This window comes from Empidonax traillii, unplaced genomic scaffold, assembly GCF_003031625.1.
Source record: "Empidonax traillii isolate 1590-97213 ecotype Southwest subspecies unplaced genomic scaffold, ASM303162v1 scaffold264:size1143063, whole genome shotgun sequence".
In the NCBI taxonomy this organism is placed as follows: Eukaryota; Metazoa; Chordata; class Aves; order Passeriformes; family Tyrannidae; genus Empidonax; species Empidonax traillii.
The window spans coordinates 134,209-146,769 of NW_020955457.1; the positions used below are offsets into that span (position 1 = coordinate 134,209).

A 12,561-nucleotide genomic window follows, 5' to 3' on the forward strand; every position below is an offset into this window, starting at 1 on the left:
GAGAAGCCAGAACAGGGTGTTAGCTGGACTGCCCCCTCCCAATATCTGCCTGTGTTCTTTCATGAATGTGCAGAACATTTTCACACATTCTAAAGTGGATTGTCTTCAGATATGGCTGAAGTTTTGATCCAAAGAGGTACATGATACAAGAAGTGTTGAATTTTCTTGCTGTTTTGTTTATATGAATATGAACCTTAAATGAGAATATAAATGTGTAAACGTGTTCTGTTCTTATTCACATAATTGAAGGAATAACTGTACTGATATGAGCTAAAAGACAAATATTGAGACTGAAGCAAGAAAAATTCCAGCTCCAAAGATTTAGAATTCTTTATCACTTGGAGAAATGTGCAGGCAAATACAGAAAGGTTAGATGTTCCTATTGACGGAAATAGTGCAAAAAGATGACCAAAGCAAATATTAATGACAGAAGTGTTAGCTCTACAAAATTTTTATCCCTGTTTTATCACTCAGGAGGCACCAACTACATAGGTAAATAGTCAAGCTTCTCTTTCCTATTGTAAAATTCATTAGCAAGTGTGGTTTTTTTCAAATCTGATAATTTTCTTAAATGTTATGAAGAACATATATTTTTTAGACTATTGCTCCATATAGTAATAGTGAACAGTAGATATAATTTAGTGGAGATTACAGTGAGAACTATAATTTTGATTTAGCTTTAGTGCTGCACCAACCTGTATTTTTACCCCTCCGTCATGGCAAAATGCCAAACACCATTTGTGAAACCTGGGTAGTAAATAGCAAGTAGTAAAACCACAGAGATTCAATCTTACTGTTTGACAGATTGTGCCACAATGACCATTTAATTCAAGTGGGCATGTCATATGGAAAAAAGGCTGAACCTGGAGCTATTCTGTTATCTTGGAACACCATCATTAAGGGAGGACTGAATAGAAAGATTTTGACAATTTTAATGTTGTATATCATTTAACATCTCTCTGGGTTTTGTGATCTTTGGCCAATTTTTCTTTTTACACTAGCAGCCTGGTGGGAGTGGATTTGCTTAGTGAAGCATTTAGTACTAAAAAACCCACTTAGTTCAGTGTCTATTGTCCTCTTTATTTGAGTTTAGAGGGAAGCTTCCACAGACTGGCTGCCAATTTGTGGCAAGATTGTCATCATTGTGTTCCTAGAATGTATTGTCTGGTTTAGTTTCATCCAAAAAGAATCTAGTTTTTTTTGCTCTAAAACCACTCCATACTGCACACCAGAAAGAAGGAAGGAGAACCAACCAGGGGATTCAGTTCCTCTATTCAAACTAATGTGTGGTTGCAGGCACACCAGTGTCACTAAACACAGACAGTTGTAACATGGAGGAAGCTTATCTAATATACTTTGAGTCATAAATGATAAATAAATTTATCTTGAATTCGTCTGCTCTTAACCAGAATTCTAAAATAATGACTTTTCTTTTAGTAGAGTTACTTTGAAAAGAGCTGAAAATGGGACAGCAGTTTATACTAAGTCAGCAGAAAAAGAACAGTATTTCTGCAATGAAAACTTTCATTTTCATACTCTTAAAAGTAAATTGTTCTTTATTAGGTTTGTTTTCTTTTCCCAAAACATATCAAAATATTAACTCACTCTTTATTGCAAAGCAGCCTGTGAGGTTTGCTTACTGTTTATATTTTTCAAAAGAAAATGTCATAAGTCACTGAATTCTGTACATTCCTTCTTCAGAAGGAACTGATAGTTGTATAATGTGCCTGCAAACTGGGACCAAACTCTCTCTTACCACTGGAGAATGACCAGGAATATATCACCCTTCTGTACTGGAAACCCTGATTCAGGTGCCCAGAATAAGAAGTCTGGAAAAAAGGTTCTCTAACTCACATTGTGTTGCCTTTAGTATGCCCTTAGATTACCTTTTCTTCATAACCAAGGAAACTTCCTTTCTCTCTCCTCTTTGTCCAAGTGAGTTCATGTTCTTATGTTATCAATAGATAGCAGAATCTGGAGTCGGGATTTAAAAAATACCCGAAGCCTCATGATAGTATCTCAAGAGATAGCAGTGGTAGCATTTTTATAGACTAAGCAAGTAGAAATTTGGTACTTCTACACTTAACTGCTCAGTGACTCCTATAGTATTTTTAATATATTTTGTTCTGTCATTTGTAAACACAATTATTATACTGCTTTAATGTCTGCCTTTTAGAAGCTGCCCACCTCTGTCTGAAAAAGATTTATTTCCCTTTTCTCAACTTTCATCCATGCATTCATGTTGCAGAGTTTTCTGTTTAGTTATAGTGCTTATCTAAAGTTACCCTGTTGGCAATTTGAAGATTTCAATCACTTATTTTCTGAAAGGTCATTTTCTTTTCTTGCTGAGTGCTAGCTGAGATTTTCCCCTGCTATTCTGTATTAATTAATCCTCTTATATCCTTTATCAAAGTTACTGTGTTTTCCAAGATGTTTTTTCTATTACTTTGATGTGCTCCAGATTGGATAGATGTGTAGATGTGATGTGAGTCTAACAGGTCCCTCATAACGCTGAAACAGTTTCCTGACTTTTGTTGAGCGCTTGGTTTTATGATATAATTTTCAACTTTTTCTTTTTTTTTTTTTTTGCCTATGAGCCTACCTCTGTTTTTTGTCGCCCTAGTTTTCAGCTGGTGTAGTTTCACTGAATCAGCCTATAGTAAAATGAAGGTACTACTACAGAATAGGGAATGGACCATAGAGTTCAATTCTCGGAGTTTTGGAATGGCTTTTTCTTCCTGCAGTGAAGCAGGTCTCCATTTCAGATGTGCTTGGCAACAGGGGTCTTAGAATAGGTCAGTTACTCAAAAGGAATTAAACCAGAGTCACGGAGTCTGAACATATTTGCTAGGATCTTTTTATTTTAGTCTCTACACAAAAACAGTGTTTTGTGAGCAATATACAGAAAGCTGCAAACAGAAGAATTTCACATAGGGGGAGCCTTTCTATCTCAGATGTACATTCAGTGGGTAGGTTCGTTATCCAGATTTGGTTGTATTGTCCCCTGTGCTCATCAAACAATTGTTGTACCTTGTCTTATCTGTTACAGAGTGGCATCATCCTTCTTGTTCTTACATTTAAGCAGTCTCTAGCTCAGGAGCCATTAACCCTAGGACCTTTTGTAGCTGTTCTGCAATCTAGAGGAACTGCTTGACAAAATTTGAAAAAATGGCATCCTCTCAGTCTGGTCTGTGTCTAGGTTTCCATTTGTAAAGAAAAGGCTTAACCTCCACAGACTGTTTAATGAATGTGCAAACATTTCACCATAGTGGTATGTTGTAAGTAGGCATGTGCAGTGTGTTTTGGAGAATATTTTGCTTGCTTAAATTTCTGTAGGATTCCTATGAAATGCTTTGTGGAATATACTCCAGTTAAGGGATATAAAAATTCCTTTTATTATTTTAATATAGTAGCATGTATTGTTGATTTGTAGAAAAATTTAAAGAGCAAACTGGTCTTTTTTGTTAAGAAGGTTCATTTATAAACAATGCAGATTGTATAGACTAAATAAATGTCAGACCTAATGTTTTACAGATGGTGAGAGATGTATAGACACAAGGAGCTATGAAAAATATTTTCCAGTTTTTTAAAATTCAGCATGTGCATGTTTTCTACTTCAGACTGATTTATTTAGGCTTGCAGAAATGGAAAGCTGTATTTGATTAGATCATTATCATCTCTCTAGTTACCACAGACATGCACAGTGCTATAAAACGAACTGTAATTTATATATCTGTTAATATCTTCATGTTGTGTTGTAACTACCTCTTGTTCTGTTCTTGTGTATCCTCCCTCCAGAAATGAAAGAATTTGTTGGTATTTTGGTTTTGCAAACATTTATTGTTAAAGGGTTTCTTAAAAAAAAAAAAAAAAAGCCTTGAATATACTTTAAAATTCTTCTTATCGTTACTTAAAATTTTTATTTTTGATTGTGACAATGATTTGTAGGTGTCAGTAACACAAATACCAGTCTTTGTACATAAACAGTCATAACATAAACAGTCCTTTTTTGGTCCTTTCCTTTGCTCTAACAGATGTTTTGCTCCCACAGATGTTTTGTATTTTTAAAACTAAGAATGTAATTGTGTAAAAGCGTGGAGGAGACTTCATTGAATATAGCCCTGCTTTTACTATCTGCAGAATCTTGCTCCATGGGTAGAATGGTCCTGTTAGTAAAAAACCTGGTCGCTGATTAAAATAAAAAAGCCTATTTTTTTTTTTTTTTGAAATGGGACCTCTCCCCTTTTAAACTTCAAAAGATTTTACCCCTTCATGATCAGTATGGCTCTTTGCTTTGTTGCACATTTCCTGTCATAGTTTGCTGCCACCCCTTATCCTCTGCCCTTTGGCCAGTTAAGATTATACTAGGAGTTATGATATAAAATGTAATTTGGATATATAGCTCAATTATGCTACTTATCAGGCCGATTTATCTTTGTTAATTGCCATTCATATCTACTATTTGTTTTATCACAATTTTTTTAATGTTAAAAACCTTGAAACTAATTTTTGTAATGTTCTGTCAAATTTTTTAATTGACATGCCTCTGTGTTATTGAGATCAAGCGTGTGCCATGGGTGGTGTTGGTACACTAAGGCATAGATGTGAGAAATGCAATGGATGCTTGGAGTTACAGAAAATAATAAAACTGATCGAGGAACACCACTGATATTTTGGGTCACAGTTGCAACAGCGATAAAGAGTTTAAGACTCTTTGTTTACCACTTCAGGATGATTTAATACAGATTAAAAGAAATACCCTAATTTGCTTCAGTATACAGTCTATCCATCAAAATTTCTCCCACCTTTTGATAGATGTGGGGCTATTTTTTTTCCTAAAGTATTTGCAGTATTATTTTGCTACTTGTTTAACTTCTTCACTGGGAATCAGAAATAGCTGTTCTTGAGTGATGGTGGATGATGTGATGTTTGAATTTTATAAGCTATCTTGGGATCCAGTGAATAAGAAATTTATGGTGATTCTACTAGCTATTTGGTGGTTTAAAAGTAATAGTATTTTAATTAGTTTTTGAATAATATTTTCCAGTTTTCAAGCATTTTTTAATTTCTGTTTTCATCTTGGTTCCTCCTTAAATGTAGTGTTTAATTGTATTTGTTAGGGCTTCTATTACCTTTCATCACTCCCAAGAACTATTAAAATTATACACTAATGAAACAGTAATCTCCTCTCTGATCTACTACACAGCAGCAGAAATGGCCAGCTGTGATTAGAATAGAAACACTGCATGGAAAATTTGCCATCAAGATACAAAAGGGATTGTTGTGTTTTTTTTTTTTTTTCAAAATCACAATAAGAAAAACTGTGATAAAATATAATAGTATATGATCAGTATAAATAATTTTTTAAAACAAATTTTCATATCTGGATAATTATGCAGATAATATTAGTGTGGTAGAAAACATGTTAATACACTAACTCTGAATTGTATTCCAGAATTCTTTGAAGACACATGTATATTTTTTTGTGTGTAAGACTAGACTAAGACTAGAAGGAGAGGCGTTAAAAAGTTGTAAATATATTTTAACTGAGAGCTGGTTTTGAAACTATGATTCACTAGTGACAAATGTTGAAATCTTCAAAAGCAAGATGACTGTTCATTTTTCATAGGTGAAGGAGCCTGTTCATCTGCCTGCCAACCTTTGTATATGAGGTGAAAATCTAAACCCACTAGGGTTTATGATTGTTATTCTTCTTTTAAGAGATGAAATGAAGATTAACAACCTAGATAATTGTTTTGCACAAATCTGGAGGTTGAAAATGCCTTGGTACCAGTGAAAATAAGCTATTGTATGAGATGACAACTAGGCATAGATAGGTGGTCTCCAGATAACTTGGAAAGAAAGACTTTGAGAATTAGGTCCTGAAATCATGAACAATCAATGACGTGTGAGAGAAGAAAATGGAGTACTAGGGAACACTTTCTTGATGAGTTGCTTTGCCAAGCAATGCATAGCATTGTTCAGCATCCTGTGGTTTCTGAAGTGTGGTGTTTTCATATTTTTGTGAAGAGAATTAAAAGATTTGAAGCTAGAAGTGAAAAATTCATGGATAGCTGATGCTACTTGCAAACTTGAAAATCTGTGCCATCTTCAGGCAAAATTTTGATGAGAAAACTTTAGAATCGTGAAAACTGCAAGGATAATCTCAAGTTTTTTCTTCTCCTAGTGTTGGAGTATGAGGTCCATGTATACACGGGTGCTGAACTTGGTGCTGAAACAGATTCCAAAGTTTATATCAACCTCATTGGGACAAGAGGAGATGCTGGCAAGAGGAAGCTCCACAGATCTAAGAATAATAATGTAAAATTTCGACGTGGACAGGTGAAGTAAAAACAATGCTACTTCTGATCAGTAAGAGTAACTTATGCCTGCCAAACAAGTGTAAATATCTTTTTTTATAAGATTTATTCAAGCATTTACCATTTTCTTTATTCAAAACTACTTACATAGTTACATCATATGGATGATTTTTATCTGCTCAATCAACCATTTACTGAGAGCATTAAAGAGCAGAATTTGAGTATTCTTTGTTGTTTGTATTGCTTGTATGGATAAAACGGTAACAATATCATTTTTATTCTCCTGAACAGATCACCATGAATTTTAGAATCAAGTTCAAAATGCATATTTCTAGGTTTTCCACTCTTGCTGAGGCAGATAGCACTAGAAAGTGTAAGATAGAGATGACTAAATAATTATTTGCAACTGATCATTATGTCTTGCCAAAGGAATTGAGGTGTTAGTCAACTCAGAAAGATTTAAAGGATCCTCACTGTCTGGCCAGTATAAAACTACTATATTCATTTTGGAAAAGAAGAAAAAAAGAAAGAGAGAGGAAAAACGAGCTATTCTACACTGTTATAGTCAAAGCAATAGCTGTGTTCAAGACCTTTACAATTTTCCTTGTATGGTTCCACAGATGGATATTTTCTGCATAAAGGCTGTCTCACTGGGAGACTTGGAGAAAGTTCTGATTAGCCATGATGGAGCTGGTCCAGGTAGGATTTAACTTCCTAGAGACCAATCTGTTTTCAAGCCCTTTTTAAACCCAGTGCACTTTGTTTATATTGCGTCCTTCATACAAAATGTGACAGAAGGTCTTGCAGTGATAAAAAGATTTCCTGCAGGCTGATCACTGTGACGGGATGATGAGAAACAGTGGTAATGGACAGAAAAATGGACATGAGTTTGATGTCAAATGCTGTCATTCCACTCTTCGTTTTCAAGATTATTTATAATAGAGTACTATTTCTTTGCATATAGAAAACTTTCAAAATGTGTTTCCCATTGGTAAGACAATCCTTCATTAGACAAACAGTAAAAACTGGTGAGAATGGAATTAAAGATATTCAGCTGCTGCTTTTCTACCAGAAAAAATTTGAGTAGCTCTAGCATAATGCCCTTGCTGCTTTGGGCAACAGTAGAAGATTTGATTATTTACTTAATCTGTGTAAATCAATGTGGAGCTGTTCCAGTGAGGGACATTACATTTGGCTTGTAGGTTTTTCAGAATAAAAGAGAAAATTTGGTGATGAGATGAATTTTGGGTACAGGCCCTCGAAGCGTGCATGATGTAAATGAAGAGAAAGCTAGCATTTAAAAGCACTGAAGATGTAAATACCAAAAATATGTTTGCTGATTAATATCTAGGAAGAAGCTAAGTGAAGGGAAGAATTTTTAAAGCCACACTGATAACAGATTAGAAAATCCATTTTACCCTAGTCAGTTCTGAAATGGCCTTAAGCAACACCCATCTTGCTGACTGTACTGCCTAAGGCTCTGAGTAGAGCCTTGTGACTACTACAGAAATAGTCTTAATAGTGCAGCCTTAGAATGGGGCATTCTAGTTCTCTAGAGTTTTCTGCCTTCAGCAAAATGCACGATTGTATACCTGAGAGTTTCCTAGCCTAGTAGCCCAAGACATAACACAGAAAGCAGTGCGGTTGAACCCACCTTTCCCTCTATTCCCCAGGACACCATACCATGTTCTCTTCCCTCGCCTCTCCTTTAATAGGCAGTTCAGCCTTATCACAGGATCAACGCTGCAAATCTGTAACCCAGTTCAGCTATTTTAATCTGTTCTTTGACACTGGAGTCCAAATCTGTGGGTTTGGAGGACTGTCTAAACAGGACAATGAATTGAATTCTGCCTGTAACAAAATTTATGCTCAGTAATTCAGATGATTGTTCATTGTATTTAGCACACACAGATCTCACAGACCTCTTTTGAACTGTATTCAAAACTAGCCCCACATAAGCCTGGCCTTAGGTGACTTGGGAGTTGAGAGCTGGAAAAGGATGGTGACTCAGGAGAGAGGCCATCAAGAGACCCAATCACTTGAGGGTTGAGAGGGAGGAAAGAGAGTGCCCTTAGAGGTGGGGCTACTCTTTCTTCTTTTCCTATCACTTGCTTTATGAAAGGGCAGGAAGGTCCTTGGTCTTGATTTGAAGACTGACTTGAAAGGATCCTGGAATATACTTTTTCTTCAGGGCTCCTAAAGTACAGGGTACAGAGCTTCTCCCACAGACACTGTGAATGAGGAAAGTAAAGGAATTTTTTCCTAGAGAGCAGGGTTTGGGTACCGGTCTGGTGTGAGTCACTGGGTGATTTGTCTTACCTGCTGAAAGAAGCTTTTCATCCATAGAAACCTTTCATATATACCTCTATACTTAGGCAGTGCCTTTCAGCTTTTTTGGTCTTTTTCAAATTGACCTGTCTGATTTCTGGTTAATCTTGGCCTGGCTAGTAGGTTTTTTCCAATGGCAGAGTAGTGAGGTGTAAGAGGGTGACAGAAGCAGCTTGCAAAGTGTCCTAATGTGCCCTGGGCCTGAAATCCTGAAGGGAAATGCCATTCTGTTCCACGCATTGCCTGGGCATGCCCTGCCTCTGTGTCAGAAACTGCTGCCTTTTAGAGGCTTCCAGACTCAGATGCAGCCAGGGATGCAGAGCATGAGAATAAATAGGATGATTGTTTCTTCTGACCAAAAAGATCCCTCATGCTGTTTTTCTACAATGTGCTGATAGGTAATGATATGAGTCAGGCAAAACCTCGTAAACAATATGACAAGTTGTGAGAAGTGCAGCCATGGTGAGAAGGGTGTCACAAGGAGAACTATACCAGTCACTAGGATCGTTACTGGAAGTGATCTGAAAGATCAGCATGGATGTACCAGTGACTACTGCTGTTAGGCAGAGGATGAATTCAGTAGCCGGGCAGAAGTGAGGCTGCACAGCTCCATGCCTGCAAGGCTGAGTATGTGTTCCCAGTAGATATGCACACAAACACATTTATAAAACACATGTATGTCTGTACATGGCCGGCCACGGGGGACAACACAGACAGGAGCTCAGCCCATACACAGATAGTAACAATGCCCTTGTCCTGTTACCTTCTCCAGCTGAACAGAGTAACAGTCCATCAATGTCAAATATAAAAAATTTATACAGTATGAATGTATAGGACCTCCAGTAACTGGCCTTAGGCACTCAGTCTATCTGGTTGCTTTCCCTGGATGCATGAATCCTCAGTTTTGCCAGTTTCTGGCACCTAGGCATGCAAAGCTCTGCCAAGGCTGCAGCCCCACTCCATTTGCATGACAGCATTAGTTTTAAAGATTTGTTAATTCATATAATATTTTTATATGAGCAATAAGGAGTTCACTCACAGAGGACCAAAATTTCCAGCATTCACACAAATCTTGATTATTTGAATAAATAGATTTGTGCAAACATTCTTGTGCCTGATTACAAGGAACCAAAAGATATGGGCTGGGATGAGAACAGCATGGACAATGCAGCGATGTATGCATGTATTTGTCTCCAAGGGAAAAAACCCATCCCTCTTAAAACAGACAGAGAAGAATTGCATCTCTTACAAGAGATACAAAATAATAAAGTTTCATTCTGTTGATATATCTTATCTATGTAGCTGAGATCTGTCTTAATATGATCTGTGTTTTTTGCTAAAAAAAATGTAATATGGGCTTTTTTCAAAAAATTTATTAAAAAAAATCAAAAAGGCATGATTTCACATGATACACTTTTGTCATTTCAACACAGGCAATGGATGGTTCCTGGATAAGATTGTCATCAAACATAAAGAAGGAGAGGAAGCTCGGGAGGTTGTATTTCCTTGTAATAGGTATGCTATTCATGGAGAAAAAGAATTTGTTACCTGCCAGCAAAAAATTGCAGAATGGATATGTGCACACAACGTAGGTGTATAAGCAATGCCCTGGAGTTTTTCAACATACAAGGGATGCAAAATTGTGCGATTGAAGACAAGAAACAAATTTGCTATATTGACATAGGAGGGAGTCATAGCCTAAAGCAAAGAAGCCCAAAACTAAATGTTTCATGAGAGGAAAGGTGCACTGATCTTTTGGTTTAATCTAAATTATACAGTGATCATGTGAAATTACTTAAGCTTTCAGTTCTCAATCTTTTAAGAAGTATTGTGTACAAAGAAATGAAATTATATGGATGCCATCATGCAAACATGGTGGGATGACTCACACAGTTGAAGTGCTGCAATGGATGGCTGCAAATTCTTCAGCAGAGGTAGGCAAGGAAGGAAAGGTGATGGGGTAGCCCTGTATGTTAAGTGTTTTGATTGTCTAGAACTTGATGATGGTGATGAGAAGGTAGAGTGTTTATGGGCAAGAATCAGGGAGAAGGCCAAGGCAGGAGTCGTGGTAGAAGGCTGTTATAGACCACCCAGCCAGGATGAAGCAGCAGATGACGTAAGCAGCTGGGAAAAGTCTCACAGCCACTAGCCCTTGTTTTCATGAGGGATTTGTGTCTGCTGCAAATACATCACAGCAGAGGGGAAGCAGTCTAGGAGGTTCCTGGAGTTTGTAGAAGCAAACCTTCTGACAGAGCTGGTGAGGGAGCCAGCTAGGGAAGATGTCCACTGGATCACTGTTAGTGAGCAGAGAGGGACTGATGGGTGATATAATGGTTGGAGGCCATTTTGGACACAGAAATCATGAAATTATAAGAGGTTTTGATTCTCAGAGAAGTAAGGGTGAGCAGAACTGCCACTCTGATATTTTGGAGAGAAGACTTGGGCCTGTTTAGGAGACTGGTTCACAGAATCCCTTGGGAGGCTTTCGAGGAAGACTGGACATTCTTTGGGAAGGAAATCTTACAGGCACAGGAACAGGCCATTGCCATGTGCTGCAAGACGAGCTGGGGGTGAAGAAGACCAGCCTGGCTGGACAGAGATTTTTGGTTGGAACTCAGGAATGAAAGGAGGGTTTATGACCTTTGGAAGAAGGGGCAGGCAGCTGTTGTGATGTTATGCAGGGAGAAAATCAGAAGGGCCAAAACCTAACTAAAAATTAATCTTGCTGTAAAAGACAAAAAACCAAACCAAACCAAACCAAACCAAAAACCCCAAAACAAAAACCTCCAACAAACCAAACCAAACCAAAAACAAACAAAAAAAATCCCACACACAGCAGAAACAAAAGGAGAGTAAGAGAGAATCTCCCTCCTTTATTGTGTGTGAGGGTCAACAGTAACAAAGGATGAGGGAAAGGCTGAGGAACTTAATTCATTCTTTGCCTTTAACAGTAATACCAGTTGTTCTCCTGGTATCCAGTCCCCTGAGCTAGAAGAAAGGTAGGGGAAAAAGAATGAATCCCATACAATCCAATGGGAAATAGCAACCTGCTACAGCACTAAACCATATACAAGACTATGGGGCTGGATGTGATTCACACAAGGGTACTGAGGGAGATGCACATGGGTCACAACAGCCCTCTGCAATGCTACAGACTTGGGGATGAGCGGCTGGAAAGCTGTCTGGTGGAAAAGAAGTTGAGGTGCTGGTCAACTGTACTGAACATGAGCCAGCAGTGTGACCTTGTGGCCAAGAAGGCAATGGCATCCTGGTTTGTATCAGCAATAGTAGGGTCAGCAGGATGAGGGAAGTGATTATCCCCCCCTGTACTCAGCACTGGAGAGGCTGTGTCTCAAACCCTGTGTCCAGTTCTGGGCTCCTGACTACAAGAAGTACGTTGAGGAGCTGGAGCATGTCAGAGAAGTGCAGTGAAGCTGTTGAAGGGTCTAGAACACGAGCTCTGTGAGGAGAAGTTGAGGGTACTTGGAGTTTACTCTAGAGAAAAGGAGACTCAGTGGGAACTTTATTGCTCTCTGCAACAAAGGAGGTTGTGGTGAGGTGGAGATTGGTCTCTCCTCCCAAGAGTAATGACTGAAAGGATGAAAGAAAATGGCCCCAAGTTGTGTCCAGGGGTGTTTAGAAAGAGTATTAGGAAAACTTGTTTCACCAAAAAGCTTGTTAAGCATTGGAACAGGTTGCCCAGGGAAGAGGCCTAGATGCCATCCCTGAAGGTGTTTAAAAGATGTGTTGATGTGGCACTTGGGGACATGGTTTAGAGCTGAACATGGTGATGCTGGGCTAATGGTTGGACATGATGATTTAAAGGTCTTTTTCCAACCTAAACGATGCTGTGATAGTATTCTAAGATCTAGCTGCACTAATTTTGGTCACCTTCTCTGTCACTGAAATCCTT

The 12,561-nt window shown here is 38.0% G+C and overlaps 1 protein-coding gene across 1 annotated transcript in view; it reads left to right on the forward strand.

The window, feature by feature from the left end:
• Positions 1–12,561, forward strand: part of LOC114060201 (lipoxygenase homology domain-containing protein 1) — a 104,980-nt gene that overhangs the window by 25,448 nt on the left and 66,971 nt on the right. Inside the window, exons 9-11 of the mRNA XM_027889520.1 lie at positions 6,188–6,342; positions 6,941–7,019; positions 10,082–10,163. Of these exons, the coding sequence (XP_027745321.1) occupies positions 6,188–6,342; positions 6,941–7,019; positions 10,082–10,163 (316 nt within the window). The remainder of the gene's footprint in view (positions 1–6,187; positions 6,343–6,940; positions 7,020–10,081; positions 10,164–12,561) is intronic.